Genomic DNA, 27731 nt, shown 5'->3' with positions numbered 1-27731 from the left:
TAGAGGAAAAGGAGTTGGGGAAGGCTGGGTTTTGCTTCATCGTCCCAAAGATTCTCTGAAGTCAGGGTTAACGTCATGAATGCAGAAACTGAGGCCTAGAGAGGTGAAATCAATTGCCTACAACCCCACAGCCAGCCAGAGAGCAGAGCAGAGATGCAAAGTGAGACTGTCTAAGGGGGTTACTGGGCCGCTCAGCAGGGAGGGCAGGGGAGAGAAATAAGGTGATGTGTGGTCTAAGGGCCACTGCCCCCTGCCCTCGAACATGACTGGGAAGAACATCTTGACTCATCAAAACCAGTATCATAAGAAAAATACAGGATTTCCTTGATTTTTTGAGTTAAAACACAAGGTCTTGTCCAATGAGTCAGCAAACACTTTCCACAAAACGTCAGATGGTGGCTGGGTACAGTGGCTCACACCTGGAATCCCAGCACTTTGGGAGGCTGAGATGGGAAAATCACTTGAGGCCAGGAGTTGGAGGCCAGCCTGGCCGAGAGACCCCCGTCTCTATAAAAAAAGGTGTTTGTTTTTTTTTTTTGTTAGTAAGCCAGGCAGGATAGTGCACACCTGTACTCCCAACCTCTTGGAAGGCTAAGGCAGGAGGATCCTGTGAACCAGGAGTTCCAGGCTGCAGTGAGCTATGATCACGCCACTGCACTGCAGCCTAGGTAAGAGTAACACCTTGTCTCTCACACCACCACCACCCACCCAGCCAGACAGTATTTTAGCCTTTACAGGCTACATATGGTCTTGCCGAATATTCATCTTCTTTAAAACAACCCTTAAAAACATAATAAATCATTCTTAGAGTAAGGGCCATAAAAACAAGCTGTAGGCCCTGTCCTTCTTTCAGCTTGAGTGTTTTAGACAGGCATGCCTGCAAAGGCTCTGTTCAACACAAACGATGCTGTATACCACCAACTCCATGGGATCAGACAGATTTGGGAGACAGGAAACATGGAAACAAAGGACTCCACCTTGTGACCAGATGCTAATATGCCTTGAATGACGCACAAACACGTCCTGGATACATTTCTAAAAACCTGGCTTGAATAGAAATTTTTAAAAAGATTTTTTCATATTTTTTAACTTGGTTAAAAAAAGTTTTTCACCACTCTGTGGGAAAACATTAAAGTATAAACATACAAAGCCTCTTTGACCAGAAGCCCAACAAGTTCAACATTCGTTTCTCTTGATTTTATTGATCTTTTAAAAAAATAAAAGGACATCTTCTGTGGATACAGGTTAGGATGTTTCTAGGGTAAGAAACCCACCATCGCAGCTTAATTCTCTGCGGAATTTCAGTAGCACTTGGAAAGTTCTGTTTTCAACCTGAAATTTTTGCTGTTCTTCCAGAAAATAACTAGTAACAAAATGAAGGCCGTGAAGCTGCAGGCACACTCCAGAAATTAGTGTGTTCTTTTAACTTGTGTCCCAAAGAGACAGCAGTTCCTAACATGCAGTGATGAGCGGACACACCGTGGTGCGCTGGAAATCCCATGTTCACGTCTTTGACAAGGAAGCCTCCTACAATGATCTTGTGCTTTAATTTTACTTGATGATCACCCTGGTTACTTCATTATGCCTTTGAATGAAGTCCTGTTCTTAGTGGCTGCATTACCAAGGCCATCTTGCCCCAAAGACCCCTCAGGGTCCTGAGGCAGAATTCCCCCCACCCCACCAGGGGACTCAGGAAAATGAATGATCGCAGTTTGCCAAAAGAGGTCACATTTCCCACTGACGCTGGTTGGTCTGGAAAATTACTCTGAAAACTCGAACGCACCTCTAGGAATCTCAATGAGAAGCTAAGAAGCAGGCTACAGTCTCAGAGGTTTATGACACCTTTTTTTTTTTTTGGAGACAGAGTCTCACTCTGTTGCCCAGGCTGGAGTACAGTAGCGCGATCTTGGCTCACTGCACCCTCCGCCTCCCGGGTCCAAGCAACTCTCCTGCCTCAACATCTGGAGTAGCTGGAATTATAGGCACGCACCACTGCACCCAGCTGATTTTTTCTATTTTTAGTAGAGATGGGGTTTCACCATGTTGGCCAGGCTGGTCTTGAACTCCTAACCTCAGGTAATCCACCTGCCTCGGCCTCCCAAAGTCTTAGGATTACAGGCCTGAGCCACCGCACCCGGCCTATTCCACAGTTTTTAAAAAGGCATGTGACCGTTGTTCTCTGTTCTTAGACATGATTTCAGTACACCACAAAGCACTGGGAGATTTTGTTCTGGAAGACGATTCCAGCTGGTTGGGAGTTGGGGGAAAAGCCTCTGAGAGAAGCTCCATCCCACATTTACGGAGACTTGGGACATTAAAAACACCTGTCAAGACCAATCGGGCCAGGCACGGTGGCTCAGGCCTGTAATTCCAGCACTCTGGGAGGCTGAGGCGGGAGGATCACTTGAGGCCAGGAATTCAAGACCAGCATGGCCAACATGGTGAAACCCCGTTTCTCACTAAAAATACAAAATTAGCGGGTGTAGTGGCACACTCCTGTAGTCCCAGCTACTTGGGAAGCTGAGATAAGAGAATCGCTTGAACCTAGGAGGCGGAGGCTGCAGTGAGCCGAAATTGCACCACTGCACTCCAGCCTGGACAAGACAGGGCAAGAGCATGACTCTGTCTCAAAAAAGAAAAGAAAAAAAAAAAAAGACCAATCAGGACTCCGCTTGGGTTAGTGCAACACAATGGGGCATGGGAGCGATGACTCATGCTTGAAATCCCAGCATTCTGGGAGGCCGAGATGGGAGGATCACTTGAGGCCAGGAGTTCAAGACCACATTGGGCAACATGGCAAAACCCCATCTCTATTAAAAATACATAAAATTTAGCCAGGTGTGGTGGTGGGTGCCTGTAATCCCAGCTACCTGGAAGACTCAGGAACAAGAACCGTTTGAACCCAGGAGGCGGAGGTTGCAGTGAGCTGAGATCACGCCACCACACTCCAGCCTGGGCGACAGAGCGAGACTCTATCTCAAAAACAACAGGGTAGCCTCATCACCGACAACTTAGAGCCCTTCCCAGAAAGCCCCTTTTGTCCCTCTTTGCAATGCACACGGTGGCAGGCAAGGATGAAAAGACATTTCCCAGGGACAAACCCCAGAGCACAGGTGACGGCCTCGGTCATTGGCTTGGGCCGCAAAGCTAACTAACTATGGTGACTGCTCTTATTTCTCAAACTAACTTAAAACAAAAACCTAGTGTAAAAAGACGACAAAAGGTAACGACTTCCGCACCAACACCAATACCTTCAGCTTCCATGGTTTTCCTAAAGCAACATCTTGACTACCCCCTGGGCTGACGGCAGCGGCGATGAAGACATGTGTGAAGGCGGCTTCCCAAATTCCAGGCGCTTCCCCAACCTTCAGACAGAGCAAACAAAACTAAGCTGACATGACAGCTGTGACAAACTGGCTAGCACCAGGGCCCACAGAGTTATAAGGGTGAACATCAAGAGTCAGAAGCAGGGTCTCACAGGGTCTCAATTTTCTCTCCTGTGAAATGAAGAAGAGGACACTGGCTACCTGGCTCTCGGATTCCAAGGTCACACAAAACGCCTAGTCTCAGACCCACTAGAAAAATCCATCTCTTACCTATTGTTTGTTTTACAGCCTGCGCAACATAGTGAGACCCTGTCTCTACGAAAAATGCAAACAAAAATTAGCTGGGTGTGGTGGCCTGCATGTGTAGTCCCAGCTACTTGGTAGGCTGAGGTGGGAGGATCGCTGGAGCCCAGGAGGCGGAGGTTGCAGTGAGCCGAGATCACACCACCACAGTCTAGCCTGGGTGACAGAGTGAGACCCTGTCTCCAAAAAAAAAAAGGCCAGGCATGATGGCTCACGCTTGTTAACCCCCAGCACTTGGGAGGCCAAGGTGGGAAGATCGCCTGGAAAATTAATCTGAAAACTCACCTCTAGAAATCTCAATGAGAAGCAGACTACAGTCTCAGAGGTGTATTTTCAAACTCAAAGCCAGGAGGTTTGAGACCAGTCTGGGCAACATAGCAAGACTGTTTCTATAAAATATAAAAAAAATTAGCCAGGGGTGGTGGTGTGCACCTGTAGCCCCAGCTACTTGGGAGGCTGAGGCAGGAAGATGGCTTGAGCCCAGGAAGACGAGGCTGCAGTGAGCTATGGTCGCCCCACTGCACTCCAGCCTGGGTGACACAGCAAAACCCTGTCTCGTAGAAAGAAAAAAACAAAAATTAAATTTTTTTTTTTTTTTCTTGAGAAAGAGTCTCACTCTGTTGCCCAGACTGGAGTGCAGTGGTGCAATCTTGGCTCACTGCAACCTCCGCTTCCTGGGTTCAAGTGATTCTTGTGCCTCAGCCACCCAAGCAGCTGGGACTACAGGCATCCGCCACCATGCCCAGCTAATTTTCGTATTTTTAGTATAGATAGGGTTTCACCATGTTGCCCAGTTTGGTCTTGTGAACTCCTGGCCTCAAGTGATCCACCCACTTCTGCCTCCCAAAGTGCTGGGATTACAGGTGTGAGCCACGTCACTGCATCTGGCCTAAAAATCCACGTGTAAAGGTCTCAAAGTTATGTGCATGCCATGGAAAATATTCTTCATTTCCTGTCACGTGTGTGCTACAAACCTATCAAATTCCTACGGCTTGGGGCCCAGAGAGATGGTAGTCACACACCTTGCAGAATTCCTGAATCTGAAAGCTGCCCCTTTTTTTTCTGAGACAAGGTCTCGCTTCATCACCCAGGCTGGAGTGCAGTGGCTGGGAACACGGCTCACTGCGGCCTCAACTTCCTGAGCTCAATTGATCCGCTGCCCTCAGCCTCCCAAAGTGCTGGGATTACAAGTGTGAGCCACTGCGCCTGGCCCTGATTTTCTTTAGGCAAGAAAATTAATGACACTGTTAGAGATCAGATCTGCACTGTCCCATCGGGTGGCTGGTTTCAGGAACATAGTCTGGCTAGAAGTTAGTGCCAGTTTCTCAAAGGTTTTACAGATTTAAAAAGAAAAAAAAGGGCTGGTTGCAGTGGCTCACGCCTGTAATCCCAGCACTTTGAGAGGCCGAGGTGGGTGGATCACAAGGTCACGAGATCAAGACCATCCTAACACACTGAAACCCCGTCTCGACTAAAAACACAAAAAATTAGCTGGGCATGGTGGCACATGCCTGTAATCCCAGCTACTCAGGAGGCTGAGGCAGGAGAATTGCTTGGACCTGGGAGGCAGAGGTTGCAGTGAGCTGAGATCATGCCACTACACTCCAGCCTAGGCAACAGAGCAAGACGTCTCAAAAAAAAAAAAAAAAAAAAAAAAAAAAAAAAAAAAACTTCAGGGGAAGCAGAGCCATGATTGATGCTCAATTCCCCAAATAAGGGCTTTATTTTTATTTAACTAATTAATTAACTTTTTGAAATGGAGTCTTGCTCTGTCACCCAGGCTGCTGTGCAGAGGCACAATTTTGGCTCACTGCAATCTCTGCCTCCAGGGTTCAAGTGATTCTCTTTCCTCAGCCTCCCGAGTAGCTGGGACTATAGGCACATGCTACCATGCCTGGCTCATTTTTCTATTTTTTTTTGGTGGAGATGGGGTTTTACCAGTGTTGCCCAGACTGGTTTTGAACTCCTGACCTCAAGTGATCCACCTGCCTTGGCCTCCCAGACTGCTGGGATTACAGGCGAGCGTCACCACACCTGGCCCAAATAAGGGCTTTATACAGGACATTCTCACAGTGTAACCGTGAGTAGCAGCTGTAGAATCAAATGATAAAAATGACCTTCTTGGCCAGGCATGGTAGCCCACACCTGTCGTCGCAGCACTTTGGGAGGATGAAGGGTGAGGATCGCTTGAAGCTCAGAGTTTGAGACCAAACTCGGCAACATGGCAAAACCCTGTCTCTAGAAAAAATACAAAAAATTAGCCGAGCATGGTGACACGCACCTGTACTCCCAGCTACTCGGGGGACTGAGGTGGGAGGATCGTTTGAGCTGGGAGGCAGAGGGTGAGCCATGATCCTGCCATCGTATTCTAGCCTAGGTGACAGAGTGAGACCCTGTCTCACAAAACAAGACCCTCTCTCTAGCCCTTTGTTCAAGCCACAAGACACCACCTAATGCTGCCTGCAGGGAGCAGAGGAGAGTTTGCTGAAATAATCCTATAATTTAAAAAGACACACGGCTGTGGGCTGGGGGCGAGTGTCTCTTGCCTGGGGCAGGGGGGTTCTCCCCGCCAGAGAGAGGTTTATTAGAAGGTACTGACCCCTCATCACCCAAAGGCACGCTGGTGCTGCTTGGCCGTCTCTCACCACCATCTCTGTTCTTGCTGCTCCGCCCAGAGGCTGGGCCACCTGTTCGGTTTGGGGACTGATCGTACACGAGGTTCCGGCAGGAAGCGAGTTTGGACTCCAGTGCCTGGACAGAAATACACTTTTATCTTTCAAGTTATAGGCAAGGACTATTCTGTCTTACCAGAGCCCGTACAGAAGAACGAACCCCAGACAGTGGTTCTCAAACTGTTGTGCACTGGAATTCCAAGATGGGACCCCAAGAGGAATCCAACATATATGCCAGTCTCAGAACCAAGCACCTTAAGTATTTGGGAGCTGGCTGGGCACAATGGCTCACATCTATAATCCCAGCACTCTGGGAGGCCAAGGCAGGAGGATGGCTTGACGTCAGGAGTTTGAGACCAGCCTGGGCCACAAAGTAAGATCCCATCTCGGTTAATTTTTTTTTTTTTTTTTTTTTTTACTTTTTCAGACAAGGTCTCGCTGTGTCACCCAGGCTGGAGTGCACTGGTGAGATCACAGCTCATTGCAGCCTCAACCTCCCAGGCTCAACCAATCCCTCCCACCTCAGCCTCCTGAGCAGCTGGGATTATAGGCGTCTGCAATCATGCCCAGTTAATAAAATTTTTAATGCAAAAAATTTTTTTTAATTACGAAAAATTTTTAAAAATGTTTGGGAGCTGCCTGGAAAAAGATCACAGCTCACTGCAGCCTCAACCTCCCAGGCTCAAGCAATCCTTCCACCTCAGCCTCCTGAATAGCTAAGACTATGCACAATCATGCTTGGCTAAAAAAAAAAAAAAAAAAAATTCTTTTTTAATTACAAAAAATTTTTAAAAATGGGAGCTTTCTGGAAAAATCACTAACCTACCAATTATCCAACTCCGCTTGTAGGAAGTAGGAAATCCACTTCTGGAATCCTTCACCCTTTGGTTTACCTTGTTAAACCTCTGCAGAATGGCAGGAAGTTTGATAAGGACTTGGTCTGGCTACAACAGACCCTGAGGAAACCAAAAGGACACTGACAGCACCCCAGGCTTCTCTATACTCCAACTAGGCTAAATACTGAAATGCAGACCTGCTTCTAGAATTGCAAACCAGACAGCCAAAAACCGGAAGTAAAAACAAAAGAAATGAGTTGCAAGCTTCTATTAAGTTGTAGCTATGAATACACTGTGTACAGTGACAACTTGGTAGGAGTTAAATTATGTGGCCTTCTAGGCATCATTTTTAAAAATAAACTACAAAGAATACCTATGTTTTTACTTAAGCACAAAAGGATCCCTCCCTGTAATTAACATAAAAGCTGAAAGGCCAAATTCTTTGCCCTAGGCTTTCAAGATTTTTTTTTTTTTTTTTTTTTTTTTGAGACCAAGTCTCACTCTGTCACCCAGCGGTGCGATCTCAGCTCACTGCAACCTCCGCCTCCCGGATTCAAACAATTTTCCTGCATAAGCCTCTCAAGTAGCTGGGATCACAGGTGCCAACCACCATTCCTGGCTAATTTTTGTATTTTTAGTAGAGATGGGGTTTCACCATGTTGGCCAGGCTGGTCTTGAATTCCTGACTTCAGGTGATCCACCCATCTCGGTCTCCCAAAGTGTCAAAATTCACTTAAACCCCAAGAAACAAACCAAAAAAAAAAAAAAAAAAAGGTGGCAGTTTTTTTCTCTTCTGAGACAACGTCGTGCTGTCACCCAGGATGGAGTGCACTGTTGGAATCTCAGCTCACTCAGCCTCAACCTCCCAGGCTGAAGCAATCCTCCCACCTCTCAGCCTCCTGAGTAGCTGGGACCACCAGTGTACACCATCAGGCCTGGCTAATTTTTGCATTCTTGTAGAGGCCAAGTCGGGGCAGGGGGTTTCACCATGTTGCCCGGGCTGGTGTCAGACTCCTGAGCTCACGTAATCTCCCACCTGGGCCTCCCAAAGCACTGGGATTACAGGTATGAGCCACTGCACCTGGCCAAAAGAGAAGGCAGTTTCCAAGTGCTCCTTAGTTTTTTCGAGTTAAGGAAAAAACACAGGTATCACCCTAATTTCCCAAATTTCCTAGAGGAAAAACGGTAAAAGGAAAGAGACATACATAGGATTCAGAGCAGGGCTTCGAGTCAGAGCTCTGAGTGTCTGGCAGTAACTCCCACAGGAAGCTCTAATGATTCCCAGGGATGCTAAAGGAGCAGCCACACCTAAAACTCACCACACTGCTATGAAAGGGGCTGGACTCATTGGCTCATGCCTGTAATCCCAGAACTTTGGGAGGCCAACCTGGGAGGATCACTTGAGGCCAGGAGTTTAAGACCAGCCTGGGCAACACAGCAATACCCACATTACTACAAAAAAATCAAAGTATCAGCCAGGCATAGTGGCGCACACCTGTGGTCCAAGCTCCTCGGGAAGCTAAGGTGAGAGGATCGCTTGAACCCAGGATTTCGAGGCTGCAGTGAGTTGTGATCATACCACTACACTCCAGCCTGAGCAACAGAGCAAGACCCTGTCTCTAAAAAAAAAAGAAAAAAAGAAGAGAGGGAAGGAACTAGATCAACCCCCCTTCACACATCCTGAAAGACAGGCAGGAAGGCACCAAACGCCAGGAAAGTGTGGTCTTACCCCGACTTTCCGCAGTAGGTCTCCCACAATGTTGAGGGCTGATATCCGGGCCGCAGGTGTGAGGGGTGTCCCCCCGGTGGAGTCGTCCAGGCCTGGGTGTGCAAAGGGAAGAGCATGTAACTCACCAACCTATAGTCATGTCTGTGCGTTAACATCTCTAGATCCAAAACCACAGGACAGGAGGGACGCTGACGCCTTTCCTCGGATCCCAAAAGCTACCCTATTTCTTTCCGTAGTTAACCACATCACACACCCAAGGCCCGTATGACAACCAATTTTTCAAGTCCTTGTGATGACTGCAACAAATACTTATTTTTACATGTTAGTCTTGCTCTGTCACCCGGACTGGAGTGCAGTGATGTGATCTCAGCTCACTGCAACCTCCGCCTCCCAGGTTCAAGCGATTCTCCTGCCTTGGCCTCTTGAGTAGCTGGGATTACAGCCATGTGCCACCACACCCGGCTAATTTTTGTATTTTTAGTAGAGACAGAGTTTCATCATGTTGTCCAGGCTGGTCTCGAACTCTTGACCTCAAATGATCTGCCCGCCTTGGCCTCCAAAAGTGCTGGGATTACGGGCGTGAGCCACCATGCCTGGCCTTTAAAAAATTTTTTTTAATAGAGACAGGGTCTCACTATGTTGCCCAGGCTGATCATGAACTCCTGGTTTCAAGCGATCCTCCCACCTTGGCCGCCCAAAGGGCTGGTATTTACAGGCATGAGCCACCGTGCCCAGCCACATTAGTCTTTTTAAACAAACCCAAAACAAATCCTTTTGAAATTGTAGAAAATCCATATAGTTAATTAACATAATGGCATCTGTGATAGATACAAGAACTATAGACAGGATGATCCAGCTTTACAAGGGTCCGGCTCTGCAGAGCCTCTCTTCTCCAAGTGGGGTCCATGCACCAGCAGCACATGAGAACTGTTAGAAATGCAGAATCTCTCAGCCAGGCACAGTAGCTCACACCTGTAATCCCAGTGCTTTCGGAGGCCGAGGCAGTTCGATCAGTTGAGGTCAGGAGTTCAAGACCAGCCTGGCCAACATGGCAAAATCTTGTCTCTACTAAAAATACAAAATTAGCTGGGCATGGTAACAGGTGCCTGCCTGTAATTCCAGCTACTCGGGAGGCTGAGGCATGAGAATCGCTTGAATCCAGGAGGCAGAGGCTGCAGTGAGCCAAGATCAATGCCGCTGCACTCCAGCCTGGCCGACAGAGCAAGACATTGTCTCAAAAAAAAAAAAAAAAAAAAAAAAAGAGAGAGAGAGAGAAAGAAATTTCAGGCCCCACCCAAGACCCACTTGATCTGAGGTACATTCTACCAAGATCCCCAGGTAAGCTACATGCATATTAAAGTGTGGAAACATAGCCAGGCATGGAGTTGCATGCCTCTAGTCCCAGCTACTCAGGAGGCTGAGGCAGGAGTATCACTGGAGCCCAGGAGTTGGAGGCTGCAGTGAGCTATGATTGCACCACTGCACTCCAGCCTGGGCCACAGACCAAGACTGTGTCTCTAAAAAAAACAGTGAAATAAAGTATGCAAAATGGCTCTAGACTGGGGCTAGGCACAGTGACTCATACATGTAATACCACTTTCAGAGGCTGAGGCAGGCAGATCACCTGAGGTCAGGAGTTTGAGACCAGCCCGGCCAACATGGTGAAACCCCATCTCTACTAAAAATACAAGATTAGCCAGGCATGGTGGTGGGCACCTGTAATTCAAGCTTACTCAGGAGGCTGAGGCAGGAGAATCACTTGAACCTGGGAGGAGGGGGTTGCAGCGAGCCAATATCGCACCATTGCACTCCAGCCTGGGCAACAGAGCAAAACTCCATCTCAACAAAACTAAGCAGAAGGGCTCTGCACCGGAATTCTAGAAGTCTCACTGGTCTCTTCATGCCCAGGGGACAAGCTAAGGGATAAGGCAGTAGATGGCAGGGTAAGCCCTGGAGCCTGCCTGCCCGGGTCTGAATCCCAAACCATCTGCCATTCAATTGCTTCATGACTCTGCTTAACTCAGGGCCTCACTTTCATCAAACGGGGACAGCACCTGCATCCTGGGCCTGCGGCGAAGGCTGCAGGCTGGCCAGCACACACTGAGCACTCCTTAACTGTCTGTTATTAATATCTGCTGTAAAAGGCCTGATCGGAAGCTGTCGGCAGAGGGGCTGGGGTGAGAACTCAGATTCTTTTTTTCTGCCCACGCAGCACACGTTACGCTGAGTCTAGCTCTCGGTGGATGTATTACCAAACCCACAGAATGCTTTTTACTTTTTTGTATTTGGTCAGTGACATTTCAAATTTGGGAGGTTTTATATTCAAAAAGAGGATTTTTGACCAGGCGCGGTGGCTCACACCTGTAATCCCAGCACTTTGGGATCAGCTGAGGTGGGCGGATCACTTGAGTCCAGGAATTTGATCCCAGCCTGGGCGACATGGCAAGACCGTGTCTCCACCTAAAATACAAAAGTTAGCCAGGTGCCTTTAGTCCCAGCTACTCCAGAGGATGAGGTGGGAGAATCACCTGAGCCCACGATGCAGAGGTTGCAGTGAGCCAAGATCACGCCACTACACTCCAGCCTGGGCAACAGAGTGAGATCCTGTCTCAAAAACAAAAAACAAAACAAAACAAAAAAAAAGAGCATTTCTGGCTTTGAAGAATGGAAAAAGCTGCAGATTAAGGGCCAATCCTCGTAGCTGCAGAGTGGCAGCCACCCCCTCTGGGTGGGGTTTCCATTTCATCAGACTCCACTACTGCCTCTTACCCAGTCCTCACTGATCTCAATGCCCACCCCCAAGAACATCCCAGTCTACTCTCTGCTCAAAGCCTGAGAGCAAATCAGGCTCTGAGCCTGGTGCAAATCATCACACCCCCAGGACCCACCCCAGATTCTTACCCAGAAACGCTCTGTGAACCGAGAAAATCCTCCAATTCCCACTCCCCTTACCACGTCTGAAGCTCCCAGGTGTGTTTAAACTTGAGCTGGGTCCTCGGTGAGCGATGGGCGTGGACGGCACTGAGCCTGTGGCCTGCACAGCTGTGTCTGTCCTCTCAGCTTCCACTGAGCTGGGCATGGGGGTCCTGGGTTTCTCCTGCTTCTGCTGCACGGCCAGTTCCTGCCGCAAATCTGTGCCAGAAAAAGGATTCAGGAATTCAAGTCCTCAGCCAGGCGCAGTGGCTCATGTTTATAATGCCAGCACTTTGGGAGGCCAAGGCAGGTGGATCGCCTGAGGTCAGGAGTTCGAGACCAGCCTGACCAACATGGTGAAACCTCATCTCTATTGAAAATACAAAAATTAGCCCGGCATGGTGGCAGGCACCTGTAATCTCAGCTACTCAGGAGGATGAGGCATGAGAATCATTTGAACCTGGGAGGCCAGGGTGGCAGTGAGCTGAGATTGCTCCAGCACACTCCAGTCTGGGTGACAAGAGCAAGACTACGTCTCAAAAAACAAAAAGGGAATTTAAGTCCTTGCTTAGGGTTGGTGGGGTGCAGGGAGAGAGGTTCAACAGTAGATACCAGTCATAAAAAAGACCTACTGGGGTGAAACACTCCAGGTAGAAACCCCAAATAAAGGGAAACCCACAGGACCTTGCCTAGCAGACTTGGAACTCTACAGGATGTTTCTCTTGACTAACAAAATGGTTTCAGATTTTTAAAAAGCTATGACAGTGACACACTAATGCTTTTATTATTGAAAAAACAATTCCAACATAGCAGTGTATTTAGAATACTAAATGAAAGTATGCCTAGGAGCAGTGACTCATGCCTGTAATCCCAGCACTTTGGGAGGCTGAGGTGTAAGAATCACATTAATCCAGGAGGTGGAGGCTGCAGTAAGCCACGATCATACCACTTCAGCCTGGGCGAGAGTGAGACCTCTGGCTCAAAAAAAAAAAAAAAAAAAAGGCCAGTTGCACTGGCTCAAGCCTATAATCCCAGCACTCTGAGAGGTCGAGGTGGGAGGACTGCTTGAGGTCAGAAATTTTGAGGCCAACATGGCAAAACCCCGTCTCTATTAAAAATACAAAAAATTAGCCATGCATGGTGGTGAGCGCCTGTAGTCCCAGCTGCTTGGGAGGCTGAGGCAGGACAATCGCTCGAGCCTGGGGGACAAGCAGTGAGTGCAGTGAGCTGAGATCACGCCACTGCACTCCAGCCTGTGTGACAGAGCAAGACTGTCTCAAAAATAAATAAAGCATGCTTTCCAGACTATCCCCAAACGCTCCTCCTCACTCATAATCACCATAACATGTGGGAGAGGTTTTCAACCATTGTTCTCTGAATTTTTTTTTTTTTTTTTTTTTTTTTTGAGATGGAGTTTCACTCTCTTGCCCAGGCTTAAGTGCAGTGGCACAGTCTCGGCTCACTGCAACATCTGCCTCCCGGGTTCAAGTGATTCTCCTGCCTCAGCCTCCCAAGTAGCTGGGATTACAGGCATGCACCACCACACCCAGCTAATTTTTGTATTTTTAGTAGAGACAGGGTTTCACCATGTTGTCCAGGCTGGTCTCGAACTCCTGACCTCAGGTGATCCACCCACCTTGGCCTCCCAAAGTGTTGGGAATACAGGCGTGAGCCACTACGCCCGGCCGTTCTCTCCATTTTCAAACATAAACTTTATACATATGTATGTATCTACTGAGCATAAAACAAGAAAATTTTTTATTAAGCATTACTGGAAACATACAATATGTTGTCCTGTGTATGACTTACTCTCCCCACTTCAGTGGTATGTCTTGGCAATGTTTTTTGTTTTAGAGACAGGGTCTGACTCAGTCACCCAGGCTGGGGTGGGGTGGCACAATCATAGCTCAATGTAACCTTGAACTCCTGGGCTCAAGTCATCCTCCCACTTCAGCCTCCTAAGTAGCTGGAACTACAGACATATGCCACACCAGGCCTAATTTTTACAATTTTCATTTTTGTAGAGATGGGGTATCACTATGTTGTCCAGGCTCATCTTGAACTCCTAGGCTCAAGCAATCGTCTTGCGTCCGTCTCTCAAAGCACTGAGATTACAGGCATCAGCCACTGTGCCTAGCCTTGGCAATCTTTCTACCACAACATTTCTATCTACTGTTCATTTTAACCATTAACATTTCACAAAATAAATCTATGTACTTCATTTAACCACTTCATTACTGATGGACATCTAGGAACAACTGCTTTATTAAACTTAAGAATTTTTACTGTTTATCCCTCACCTACTGGTTACACATTAGAAAGCAAATCGACGTTATAAATAATTAATTGGGCCAGCAACAGTGACCCACCCCTATAATCCCAGCACTTTGGGAGGCCGAGGCAGGCAGATCACCTGGGGTCAGGAGTTCAAGACCAGCCTGGCCAACATGGTGAAACCCCATCTCTATTAAAAATATAAAAATTAGCCAGGCATGGTGGTGCACACCTGCAGTCCCAGCTACTCAGGAGGCTGAGGCAGGAGAATCGCTGAACCTGGGAGGCAGAGGTTGCAGTGAGCAGAGATAGCACCACTGCACTCCAGCCTGGACAACAGAGCAAGATGCCATCTCAAAAAAAAAAAAAAAAAAGTAAAAACAACTTGGACAATCCACTAATGAATTTTTTTTTTTTTTTTTTTTTTGAGACAAGAGTCTCACTCTGTCACCCAGGCTGGAGTGCAATGGTGTAATTTTGGCTCACTGCAACCTCCACCTCCCAGGTTCAAGCAATTCTCGTGCCTCAGCCTCCTGAGCAGCTGGGATTGCAGGCACCCACCACCATGCCCTCATGTTTTCTATTTTTAGTAGAGATGGGGTTTCTCTATGCTGTCCAGGCTGGTCTCGAACTCCTGAGCTCAGGTGATCCACCTGCCTCAGCCTCCCAAAGTGCTGGGATTACAGGTGTGAACCACTGTGCCTGGCCAAATGCCTCATTACAGTTTCAACATTCTACCTCTGGAAGTGCCAACTGAAAAAGAGCAAATGCTGATGAGGTTTCAAAGTTTTAGCCAAATATATTGGTTGCCATCAAGTCACAAAAATAATAGGCTAGCTGGCAATTCCACCAGAAATTTCTCCCCACAACATCTTTGCTTCTTAAGAGACAGGGTCTCACTCTGTCACCCAGGCTGGAGTGCACTGGTGCCATCATAGCTCACTGCAGACTCCACCTCCTGGGCTCAAGCAATCATCCCACCTTGGCTTCCTCAGTAGCTGGGACTACAGGCACATGCCATCACACCCAGATAATCTTTAAATGTTTTTGTAAAGATGGAGTCCCACTATGCTGCCCAGGCTGGTCTCGAACCCCTGGGCTCAAGAGATCCTCGGCCTCCCAAAGTGCTGGGATTACAGGTGTGAGCCACTGTGCCAGATCTCCCCACAAAACTCTTCTGTTCCTACTGAGCATCAGGGTAGTTTGCTGTGTTTGTGAATTACAGACCAGGAAGCATCCTTCTGGAAATAAATTCTGCTGCCCAGAGGCAGAACCCCAATACAAGGACTTCATCTGTGAACCCCAAAGCTATTTCTCTAAATACCCATAAGGGGCCCTTACAGGGCTGGATGTCTGACTGTTCTCAGCTCCAGCCAGGGCCCAAAGCAAGAGTCTGCCCGGTGCAGTCTGACACCCTCTGATTAGACAACCTGGGTGCAGAGCAGGGTGTGAGGTCCCTGTAAAGATAATGCTGGGAGAGCTTGTGGGACAAGATGTTGCTCAGGTAGGGAGAGGGGACCATGCTGGTGAAGACACCAAGGCCTCCTGACCTCTGGCTTCATCCTTCAGTCTCTGAACAGATTCCAGGAGATTCTCTTTTTCATCAAGTTCACTTTCCAGGAAGGCATTTCTTTCGATGGCCTGATTCAAGCGCTGCTCAAAGTCTTCGAGAGACATGATCGTGGCACTGGGGAAGAGAAAAGCAGAGTTATCCAAGAGGACAAACCGCAGCATCCCTCCAGCACCGCGGATCCAGGAGGTGTGAAGGGTCAGACACACCTGGGCACAAGTCCCAGCCCCAAACTTCCTAGATGCCACAGAGTGGGCCGAGTCCCTTAACCTCCTGGGGCATGGGCTCTTCACCCGCAGAATGGGACTCATCATAGCTCATGGGGTGCACGAGGCTGTCATGAGGATTAAATAAGATGCTGCCCACACAGCACTCAGCAATAAGCCAAAGCCCTATCAGGACTGCATGTGGCATTTGGTGGTTTGAGAAGACCAGTATGCTCCATCTTCTCTTGCAAGCTCACAATGCCAACCAGCATTAAAAATAACCTAATATGACTGGGCATGGTGGCTCATGCCTGTAATCCCAGCACTTTGGGAGGCCGAGGCAGGTGGAAGACCTGAGATCAGGAGTTCAAGACCAGCCTGGCCAGCTTGGGCAAATGGCAAAATCCTGTCTCTACTAGAAATACAAAAATTAGCCAGCTGTAGTGTAATCCCAGCTACTTGGGAGGCTGAGGTGGGAGAACTGCCAGGAAGCAGAGGTTGTAGTGAGCCCAGATTACACCACTGCACTCCAGCCTAGACAACAAAGTGAGACTCTGTCTCAAAATAATAATAACCTAATAAACACATATAACGACATGATTTTTTAAGACACAGGGTTTTGCTGTGTCTCTCGGACCGAAGTGCAGTGGTACAATCACAGCTCACTGCAATCTCAAACTCTTGGGCTCAAGCGATCCTCCCGCCTCAGCCTCCTGAGTTACTGAGATTACAGGCATGAGGCATTGTGCCAGGCATAAGATGCACTTAAGCAGGTAGAAGAGATCATATTTAACCTCTCAGTGGAAGTTCAAAATGCCCAGTACCAGCCCAGCTGCCCTGCTCACAACCCCTTCTTGTGAAGGGCATAGACACTGTGGTAAAGGCACTGCCAAGTGCTGTAAAAAAACAATCTGTTTTAATTCTGGGAAAACCACCTTCTCTGCACCTCAGTTTTCTCTCCTGCAAAGCAAGGATAGTAATAGTAACCTTCATGCAGGGTTGTGGTGGGGAAGGGGTAGCAGGAAGTCATACAGGCCCGGACACGGTGGCTCACGCCTATAATCCCAGCACTTTGGGAGGCCGAGGCGGGCGGATCACTTGAGGTCAGGAGTTCAAGACCAGCTTGGCCAACGTGGTGAAACCTCATCTCTATTAAAAATACAAAAATTAGCCGGGCATGATGGTGCACACATGTAGTCCCAGCTGCTCGGGAGGGTGAGGCAGGAGAATCGCTTGAACCCAGAAGGTGAATGTTGCAGTGAGCCGAGATCACGCCACTGCACTCCAGCTTGGGCAACAGAGTAAGAATGTTTCCCCAAAAAAAAAAAAAAAAAAAATCCTACAGGAAGCACACAACAGATGTTTTACACATAAGCACACATCTATAAATGTCGGCAATTTTTATTATTGACCCTGTGTCTGTCCCCAGACCTTACACAACCTGCTAACTGTATCCCACAGTGGTCAGAAGCACGTGTTTGGAGAGGAACCCAGGAGTTAACACCCAGCTCCTCCTCCACCTAGAACTCACTGAGTATCATTGGGGAACTTGATTTCCTTCATCCTCAGTTCCTTCAATCACCAAATTAATAACTGCACTGATTAATGGCTGCATCAGTTCATTTATTCAATATATCCTACTATGTCTAGATGGAGTCATACAAGTACCTACCCTCACAGGGTCTTTAGAAGTAGTGGATAGGATAAAGTTACCACAGTACCGATTAAAAACAACAAAGGGACAAGCACAGTGGTTCATGCCTATAATCCCAGCACTCTGGGAGGCCAAGGTGCAAGGACCGCTTGAGGCCCAGGGTTCAAGACCAGCCTGGGTAATATAGAGAGACCCTGTCTCTACAAAAAGTAAAAAAATTAGCCGTGCATGATGCGTGCCTGTAGTCCCAGCTACTCGGAGGCTGAGGTAGGAGGACTGCTTGAGCCCAGGAATTCAAGGGTACAGTAAGCCATGACTATGCCACTGCACTCCAGCCTGGGTAACAATGCCAGACCCTGTCTCGAAAAACAAAAACAAAAAGCACACTACTACCAACAACAAAGGGATAATACTTTGGAGTACAATACCAGAAACAGTTAAAACAGCCCTAAGGTTGACATATCAAACAAAAAAGATAAAATATTCACATAATAATATGTAGAGTAGTACAGAATGCTTGCAGAAATGCAGACATACTGAGTATATAAAGACCCATTATCATGCAGAAATTAATTCTCCACAAGTTAAACTGATAAATTTAACACTGTCTTAATAGGTTTCTACTGGGGGAATAAATTGGACTGATTTGAAAGATCCTGTGACAATGAAACAAGAATGATCAGAGGAACTCTGTAAAAGAGATCAGGGAACTAGCTCTACCAGAGAGTCAGAACGCACTACTATAAAGCCTCAACAATGAAGAATAGTATGCTACTGGTTGTAAGAACAAAGGAACCAAAGGTCCAGAAATAGACAAGAGTTTAATTTATAATAAAGGTGGCATCACAGATCATTGGTAAAAAGATGGCAGGTTCAGTTCTAGTTTTAGGGACCACTGGGTACCCACCAGGAAAAAATTATTAGATTCGTACCTCATACTGTACCCTAACACAAACTCCGACTGAATCGGAAATTTTAACAAACTCATTATTTGGTCAAAATCTATTTTGCTTCTGGAATGCTAGGGAACTGGGGACCAGCTTCAGTGACTTTTTTTTTTTTTTTTTTTTAAGATGGAGTTTCACTCTTGTCACCCAGGCTGGAGTGCAATGGTGCTCACTCAGGCGGAGTGCAACCTCTGCCTCCCGGGTTCAAATGATTCTTCTGTCTCAGCCTCCCAAGTAGCTGGGATTACAGGCACGCACCACCACATCCTGCTAATTTTTCTACTTTTAGTAGAGACAGCATTCCACCATGTTGGCCACACTGGTCTCGAACTCCCGACCTCAGGTGATGCACCTGCTTCTGCCTCCCAAAGTGCTGGGATTGTAGGTGTGGGCCACCATGCCTGGCCCTTCAGTGGCATTTCTGAATTTCTCTGCAACCTCGACACCCTGGGTTTAAGTCATCCTTTCACCTTTTTCTTTCTTTTTTGCAATGATGTCTCACTCTGTTGCCCAGGCTGGAGCGCAACGGCACAATCTCAGCTCACTGCAACCTCTGCCTCTCGGGTACAAGCGATTCTCCTGCCTCAGTCTGTCGAGTAGCTGGAATTACAGGCGCCTGCCACCATGCCTAGCTAATTTTTGCATTTTTAGTAGAGACAGGGTTTCACCATCTTTGTCAGGCTGGTCTCCAACTCCTAACCTCAGGTGATCCGCCCACCTCGGCCTCCTAAAGTGCTGGGATTACAGGCGTGAGCCAATGCGCCTGGCGATTCTTTCACCTTCTTACCTCAACCTCCCGAGTAGTTGTGACCACAGGCACAAGCTACCATACCCGGCTAGTTTTTATATTTGTTTCTAGGGACGGGAGTCTCACTATGTTGCCCAGGATGGCCTCAAACTCCTGGGCTCAAGCAATACTCAAGCCTCAGCCTCCCCAAGTACTAAGATGACAGATTACAGGCATGAGCTATCTCACCTAGCGTGAGTATTTACTTTGAAATAAAGGTCAGCATGCTAGTTGTAACTGGAGTGAAAATTGCTTTATGTATTTTATATGTTGAAATTCTGTCAACTAATGTATAAAAGCATATTTAGTGCCTGTAATCCCAGCACTTTGGGAGGCTGAGGCGGGTGGATCACAAAGTCAGGAGATCGAGACCATCCTGACTAACACGGTGAAACCCCATCTCTACTAAAAATACAAAAAATTAGCCGGGCGTGGTAGCGGGTGCCTGTTGTCCCAGGTACTTGGGAGGCTGAGGCAGGAGAATGGCGTGAACCTGGGAGGCGGAGCTTGCAGTGAGCCAAGATTGTGCCAATGTACTCCAGCCTGGGCGACAGAGCTAGACTCTGTCTTAAACAAACAAACAAAAAAAACCCATATTTAGTATAACAGCAAAATATTGCAATAATTTGTGACTATGAAAGCTGTTAATTTCACGTACAGTTATTGAGAACCTGAAAATACTTAAAATAGGAAAACAGATTTTCAGTAAATATAAAGAGATATACTGGTTAGATAACTAAGAACATAACCTTTTTGAGCCAAAAAATGCTTTAAAAGTCCATGGAATTGGCTGGGCACAGTGGCTCATGCCTGTAATCCCAACACTTTGGCAAGCCGAGATGGGAAGATTGTTTGAATCCAGGAGTTTGAGACCAGCCTGGGAAACACAGTGTGACCCCATCTCTTTAAAAAAAAAAATTTGTAAGTTGGATTGGGTGTGAGAGCTAACGGCTATAATCCCAGCACTTTGGGAGGCCGAGGTGGTGGATCGCTTGAGGTCAGGACCATGGTGAGACCCCATTTCTATTAAAAATAGAAAAATTAGCCGGGCATAATGGCACATGCATGTAGTCCCAGCTACTCGAGAGGCTGAGGCAGGAAAATCATTTGAACCTGGGAGGCAGAGGCTGCAGTGAGCTGAGATCGCACCACTGCACTCCAGCCTGGGCTACAGAGCGAGACTCTGTCTCAAAAATAAATAAATAAAATAAAATGAAAAACCTATGAAAAGAGTAAAACTAGATTAAATCGATTTGAATTTTTGTAAAACTTTTTGGCATCTTAATACTCATATGAAACAAAGTAACCTTTAGGAAATGTATTTAATTTTTAGTTACTTCCAATTAGGTCCTGCACACTTTTCAAGGTTATTCTTATACAAAGTGCCTGTCCTCAGTTTAAAGTGAGTAGTTTCGTTTGAGGGACGTACAGAAGAAGGACCATGAGAGCAATCAAACAGCTGATGGTGCTGAGAAACTCTTGTTCTTGGAGAAGACTGTCAAACGTTCTAAATATAACTATTAAACTTGCACAAAATTGTAACATTTTCAAGTCTTTAAAATAAAGCTTTGCAGCCTAGGCAACATGGAGAAACCTGGTCTTTACAAAGAATACACAAATTAGTGAGTCATGGTGGCACATGACTGTAGTCCCAGCTACTGGGGAGGCTGAGGTGATCGTGCCACTGCACTCCAGCAGGGGCGACAGAGAGAGACCTTGTCTCAAAACATAAATACATAAAACTTTGGTGACCTAGAACTTTATTGATTCTATAATGGTGAACTGGGCTTCTACCTCATCCGATTTTTAACACTAAACTATTCAGCATTTGGCCAAATTGTATTAACAAAAACAATGCACGTTTAGTACAAAAATAAAAATAGAAAAGGAAGAAAAAACAAAAATACTACAAGAAAACACAGGCTAATTGCTTTATAAACCTTGGAGTGCACAAGGCCCTTCTAACTGTGACTAAGAAATCTGACTACAAAAAAATCAAATACCAGCCTGGCCAACATGGTGAAACCCCATCTCTGCTAAAAATACAAAAATTAGCCAGGCGTGGCAGTGGGTGCCTGTAATCCCAGCTACTTGGGAGGCTGAGGCAGGAGAATAGCTTGAACCCTGGAGGGTGGAGGTTGCAGTTAGCCGAGATCGTGCACCTGCACTCCAGCCTGGGCCATAGGGCAAGACTGACTCAAAACAAAACAAATCAGTAACTCTACAATAAAATATACATCAGACAAAGCTGGAAACAAATGACAAACTCCCAATACTGTCCATTCATGTCACAGACAAATATATAAAAATCTCCTAGAAATCATGGGAAAAAAAACCACAAACAACCCAATTTTAAAATATGCCAAAGGCCGGGTATGGTGGCTCATGCCTATAATCCCAGCACTTTGGGAGGCCAAGGTGGACAGACCGAGTCCGGGACTTTGAGACCAGCCTAGGCAACATGGAGAAACCCTGTATCTACAAAAAATACAAAAATTAGCCAGGTATAGTGGCACATGCCTATAATCCCAGCTACTCAGGAGGCTGAGGTGGGAGAATCACTTGCCCCAGGAGGTCAAGGCTCCAGTGAGCTGTAATTGCACCATGGCACTCTACTCTGGGCAATGGAGCGAGGCCCAGTCTCTCAAAAAAAAAAAAAAAAAAGGCAGTGTTTAACAGTGCTGGCACAACTGGGCTATCCACCTAAAGAAAATAAAATTGAACTTGTATCTTATACTAGATACAAAAATAAATTCATTGCAGACTAAGGAATAAGGATACAAAAAAATTAAACAATTAAAAAATATAGCAAAAAAAAAAAAAAAAGAAAACACATGAACAATCAAGAACCAAGGAGACTTCCCTAGTGAAATCTGCAAACCTAGAAGGTATTTAAAAAAAGATGTAACTGATGACCTAAAAATGAAAAATACATGTATAAAAAATTTTTTTCGAAAGAGAAAAAAGGAAATATTTGTATGGAAAATGATACAACAGACAAAGTCAACAAACAAAAGATTACTATGGAAAAAATTATTTTCAATGCAGGAGAAAAGATTAATAGTAAAAATATACAAAGGGCCAGGCACAGTGGTTCATGCCTGTAATTCCAGCTTTGGGAATCTGAGGCAGGTGGATCACTTGACGTCAGGAGTTCGAGACCAGCCTCTCCAACATCGCAAAACTCCGTCTCTACTAAAAATACAAAAATTAGCCAGGCGTGGTGGGGGGCGCCTGTAATCCCAGCTACTTGGGAGGCTGAGGCAGGAGAATCACTTGAAGCAGGAAGGCAGTGGTTGCAGTGACCTGAGATCACACCACTGAACTCCAGCTCCAGCCGGGGAGACAGAGCAAGACTCCATCTCAAAAAATATATATATGCAAAGAACTCCTACAGATTGACAAGAAAGGAATTTCCACTTCTGTTAATGACCAGGAAACCTGTATCAGATCAAACCTCGTATAAATTCTAAGTAAAATGTTTACAACAATGATCTGAGTGCACTGGCAGGAACTGGAAAACAACTCTTAGAAAAACAGAACAAGACTGGGTGAAGTCTGCATCTTTACAATATTTTTGCCTAAAGTTCCAGGGATAGAAATCTATCACCATGCGCCCCCCCACATTCTGAATATAGTATCTTCCCACATCTCTGGCCTCCCCCAAACCACACGTGCACAGAGAAGACACAAAGCAGCCCAGTTATGGCTAAAAAAAGCAAAGAGATTTCAGCTACTGCCCATCAAAGGGGAGACAGAATTTGGGCTGTAAGCTCAGCCAAGTAAATCACCTAAGAAAACCAAATAAATCAAGAACATAAAAGAATTCATCATCTCTGGCTGGGTATGGTGGCTCAAGCCCGTAATCCCAGCACTTTGGGAGACCGAGGCAGGCGGATCACCTCAGGTCAGGAGTTTGAGACCAGATTGGCCAACATGGTGAAATCCCATCTCTACTAAAAATACAAAAATTAGCCGGGTGTGGTAACACACACCTGTAATCCCAGCTACTCTGGAGGTCGAGGCAGGACAATCACTTGAATCTGGGAGATGGAAGTTGCAGTGAGCAGAGATCGCACCACTGCACTCCAGCCTGGGCGACAGGGCAAGACTGTCTTAAAAACAAAAACAAAAATCAACTAATAGTCTGTGGGAAATACCACTCACACTGCCTACAATACAACCCCAAAGTTATTGAATGTGTGGAGTATAAAGAAAATGTGACCCAGATGTTGAAAACTGCACAAAAGGACCTCAAAGCAGCTCTTACAACTATGCTCAAGGATGTCAAGAAACCTCAATAGAACAGAAATTATAAAAGAACACAAATCCTACATCTAAAAATACAATATATTGAAAATTCAATATTTCATCTGCTTTAATGGCAGATTGGAGAGAGAAGAGGGCGTCTATCAACTTGAAACTGGATAAACAGAAATTATTCAGTTTGAAGAACAAAGACAAAAAAATAATTAGGGAAAAGAAAAATCAAGAGAGCCTTAGGAACCTGCCTGACAATATAAAAAGGTTATGTGTATAGATGGTGTCCGAGACGGACAGGAGAAAAAGAATGGGGCAGAAAAAAAACTCTTTGAGGAGGCCGGGTGCAGTGGCTCATGCCAGTAATTCCAGAACTTTGGGAGGCTGAGGCAGGAGGATCAATTGTTCCCAGAAGTTTGAGGCTGCAATGCACTATGATGGCACCACTGCCCTCCAGCCTGGGTAACAGAGCAAGACCCTGTTTCCAAAAATAAATAAAGAAAAAACATCTGTGCTTTTTTTGTTTTTTGTTCTGTTTTTTGTTTTGTTTTGTTTTTGAGACAGAGTCTAGCTCTGTCGCCCAGGCTGGAGTGCAGTGGCGCAATCTCGGCTCACTACACGCTCCGCCTTCCCATTTCACATCATTCTCCTGCCTCAGCCTCCCGACTAGCTGGGACTACAGGCACCCGCCACCACGCCCGGCTAATTTTTTGTGTTTTTAGTAGAGACGGGTTGTCACCGTGTTAGCCAGGATGGTCTCGATCTCCTGACCTCGTGATCCGCCCGCCTCGGCCTCCAAAAGTGCTGGGATTACAGGCGTGAGCCACCGTGCCCAGCCACATCTGCGCATTTCACTGTATATAATTCATATATAAATTTTTTAAAAGCAAGTGTTCTTATCCAAAAAAACTGCTTGGCTCAGAGTAATTCTTCTGTAAATGTTAGTCATTATCATTCTGCTAAACCACAGAACATCAGTTTAGGAATCACTGGGCTGGGCGCAGTGGCTCACACCTGTAATCACAGCACTTTGGAGGCTGAGGAGTTTGAGACCAGCCTGGCCAACATGGCAAGACCCCATCCCTACTAAAGATACAAAAATTAGGCAGGTGTGGTGGCACATGCCTGTAATGCCAGCTACTCAGGAGCCTGAAGCATGACAATTCCTTGAACCCAGGAGGCAGGGGTTGTAGTGAGCCGAAATCACGCCACTGTACACCAGCCTGGCGACAGAGACTCTCCGTCTCCAAAAAAAACAAAAAACTGTTCTTTGAAAAAGCTTCCTTCCCACCTTAGGATCTTAGCACAGGCTTGGTGTTCTGTCTGGAATGTTCTTGTCTCACACCCCTCCTGGGATCATGGCTACTCATTCCTCTGGTCTTAGCCTAAATAGCATTTCCCCTGGTAAGGCTCGCCTGACGCTCCCAGGCCAACAGCCAAATTAATACATCCTATTACACACCCCCACAGCACCCTGGGCTGCCAGCCTTGCTGCTGTAATGAAATTGCACTTCTTCGACTATTGTCCATTTCCCCCCGGGCACTAAAATCCAGAAGGGCACCGGCTTTGTTCTGCTCACTGCTCAGTTCCCTATACTCAGCACAGGGCCCAGTACCCAGCTGCTGGGGACAAAAAGCAGAGAGGAGAGTCTCCCACTCGTGCCTTTCCATGCCCCCCATACCGCTTGGCTCTTTCCAGGTCGTCGTTTGCTTGCTCCAGCTCTCTGATGTATTTCTGCAATTGGTCTTTAATGGCTTTCGTCTGCGCGAGGTCATCCTCCAAGGCTGAGATCTGCCGGTAGCCTTCAGAGTGCTGCACTTCAAACTTCTCCTGAAGGACAACACAGACATCGAGTGAATGACTTAAGACTTCTGAGAAGGCTAGACGCAGTAGCACACATCAACCTGGAGTCACAGCTACTCGGGAGGCTAAACTGGGAGGACTGCCTGAGCCCAGGAGTTAGAGGCTGCAGTGAGCTATGACTGTAACACTCCACTCCAGCCTGGGCAACACAGCAAGACTCCGTGTCTTTTTTTTTTTTTTTCTTTTGAGGCCGAGTCTCACTCTGTTGCCCAGGCTTGAATGCAGCGGCAAGATCCTGGCTCACTGCAACCTCTGCTTCCCAGGTTCAAGCAATGCTCCTGCCTCAGCCTCCCAAGTGTCTGGGAATACAGCCACCCACCAACAATACTGGCTAATTTTTGTATTTTTAGTAGAGACCAGGTTTTACCACGTTGGCCAGGCTGGTCTTGAACTCCTGACACCTCAAGTGATCTGCACGCCTCGGCCTCCCAAAGTGCTGGGATTACAGGTGTGAGCCACTGCACCTGGCCTGACCCTCTCTCTTTATGAAACTACTCCTCCCACCACACTCCCTGGGTGGGGCTCCAGGCTTTCTGTCCCACCCTCCCACCACAATCGGGAGACAAGCCAGGCGCTCAGTCAACAGAACCTTCTCTCCAGAGCTGACTCTTAGGCAAGTGACGTAACGTGGTGGGAACAGGCAGGTGTCATTCAAAGCAGGCACAACGGACCAACTGTTTTAATTATGTCCTGAGTGCCTCTGCCCCCTGAGCACCTTGAATCTTGCCTACTCTCAACAGGGTTGAGATTCCTATAGCCTCCATCATTCTTCAGACAAATCATTCTACCCAAGGTGTCCACAGCCAAATCAAGCCACGTAAACCTCTCCAAGCCTCATCCACAGGGCAACATGGGCCTCCTTCACACACATCATTAGTGTATTACAAAGACAGTCACCAGCCCGGCTCACAGAGTGAGACCTGGCCTCTACAAAAAATAAAAACTAGCAGGGCATGGTGGCTCTTGTCTGTAGTCCTAGCTACTTGGGAGGCTGAGGTGGGAGGACCATTTGAGCCTGAGAGGTCGAAGCTGCAGTGGGCTGTGAAGGCACCACTGCACTCCGGCCTGGGCAACTCCCTGCTGCCTCAAAAAGAAAGAAATCATAATGACGTCCATTGTTTGTGCCCACAACAATGGGAGGGCAGCATGAACTTGGTTTTAAAACAGTCCGCCATTCTGAATTTTTGATCCAGGACTCCCCGTTGTGACATGGAGAAAAAAGGAACAGTTTGATCTCTAGGTTATTTAAAAACATAAAGACAGGCCAGGCGCAGTGGCTCACACCTGTAATCCCAGCACTCTGGAAGGCTGAGGTGGGCGGATCGCCCGAGGTCAGAAGTTTGAGACCTGCCTGGAAAACATGGTGAAATCCGGACTCTACTAAAAATACAAAAAAATAAGCCAGGCGTGGTGGTGCATGACTATAATCCCAGCTACTCAGAAGGCTGACGCGGGAGAATCGCTTGAACACGGGAGGCGGAGGTTGCACCACTGCACTCCAGCCTCGGCAATAACAGCAAGACTCTGTCTCAAAAAATAAAAAACCAGAAAAACAAAGAAAGAAAGAAAAAGGAGGAGGGAGAAAAGGAGGGGATAAAATGGGGGAGGGAGAGAGAGGAGAGAGGAAGGGAGAGAGGAGAGAGGAAGGGAGGGAGAGGGAAGGAAAGGGAGAGAGATCTATGTTAATTACCAAAGGAACAGTCCAGCTGACTTCTCAATGATTCCCTGTTGCCAGCTGCAGCAATAACATCCATTACATACTTATTCTGTGCCACCTCCAGGCTAAGTACAGCACCTATGTTGTCTCATTAATCCCACTTTGGAGACATGAACACTGAAGCTCAGTGACCTGACTAGCCCAGAATCAATTGGTAGCAAATGACTGAGCCAAGATCAAATCCCAGCCTCCTGAGCAAGTGTCCTTAAGCAATTATGCTAACCAACCCCAAACCATTTCAATCCAGATCACCTGCCCACTCCCGAGCTCTCTTGATTCTGTTCCGGCTCTGCTTCCAAATTACCTTCCTTCACCAAACACCCAGAGCCAGGTGTGGTGCCTCATGCCTGTAATCACAGCACTTTCAGGTGGCAGAGGCAGGATTGCTTGAGCCCAGAAGTTCTCGACCAGCCTGGGCAAGACTCTGCCTCTACAAAAAATGTGAAAACAGCCAGGCGTGGTGGCATGCACCTGTAGTCCTAGCTACTTGGGAGGGTGAGGCAAGAAGACTGCCTGAGACCAGGAGGTTGAGGCTGCAGTGAGCTATGATCACGCCGCTGCACTCCCGCCCAGGCCACAGAGTGAGACCACGACACTTAAAAAAAACAAGCAAAAAAAAAAAAAACCCCAAAATCACCAGCCTGGCAACATGGCGAAACCCCGTATCTACTAA

General features: G+C 47.0%; 1 protein-coding gene across 8 annotated transcripts in view; it reads right to left on the bottom strand.

Moving 5' to 3' along the window:
- Nucleotides 1-27731, bottom strand: part of NDE1 (nudE neurodevelopment protein 1) — an 81163-nt gene that overhangs the window by 21271 nt on the left and 32161 nt on the right. For 5 of the 8 annotated variants that reach the window (XR_010131340.1, XM_055365718.2, XM_055365717.2 and 2 more), the window contains 6 exons: nt 25160-25308; nt 15604-15740; nt 11819-11998; nt 8867-8958; nt 6229-6380; nt 3252-3365 (listed from right to left, as the gene is read on the bottom strand). Coding sequence is in view for 7 of the 8 variants with exons in the window: in XM_055365718.2 (XP_055221693.1) it covers nt 3272-3365; nt 6229-6380; nt 8867-8958; nt 11819-11998; nt 15604-15740; nt 25160-25308 (804 nt within the window). In the remaining variant the exon portion in view is untranslated. Of the gene's footprint in view, nt 1-1182; nt 1586-3251; nt 3366-6228; nt 6381-8866; nt 8959-11818; nt 11999-15603; nt 15741-25159; nt 25309-27731 lie in introns of those variants that run through there. The other 3 variants (XM_055365719.2, XM_055365725.2, XM_055365724.2) reach the window with 3 other exon arrangements.

The sequence above is a fragment of the Gorilla gorilla genome, chromosome 18 (genome assembly GCF_029281585.2).
Source record: "Gorilla gorilla gorilla isolate KB3781 chromosome 18, NHGRI_mGorGor1-v2.1_pri, whole genome shotgun sequence".
Classification (NCBI taxonomy): Eukaryota; Metazoa; Chordata; class Mammalia; order Primates; family Hominidae; genus Gorilla; species Gorilla gorilla.
The sequence above is the reverse complement of the archived record's forward strand: the minus strand, read 5'-3'. Positions and strand labels throughout refer to the sequence as shown.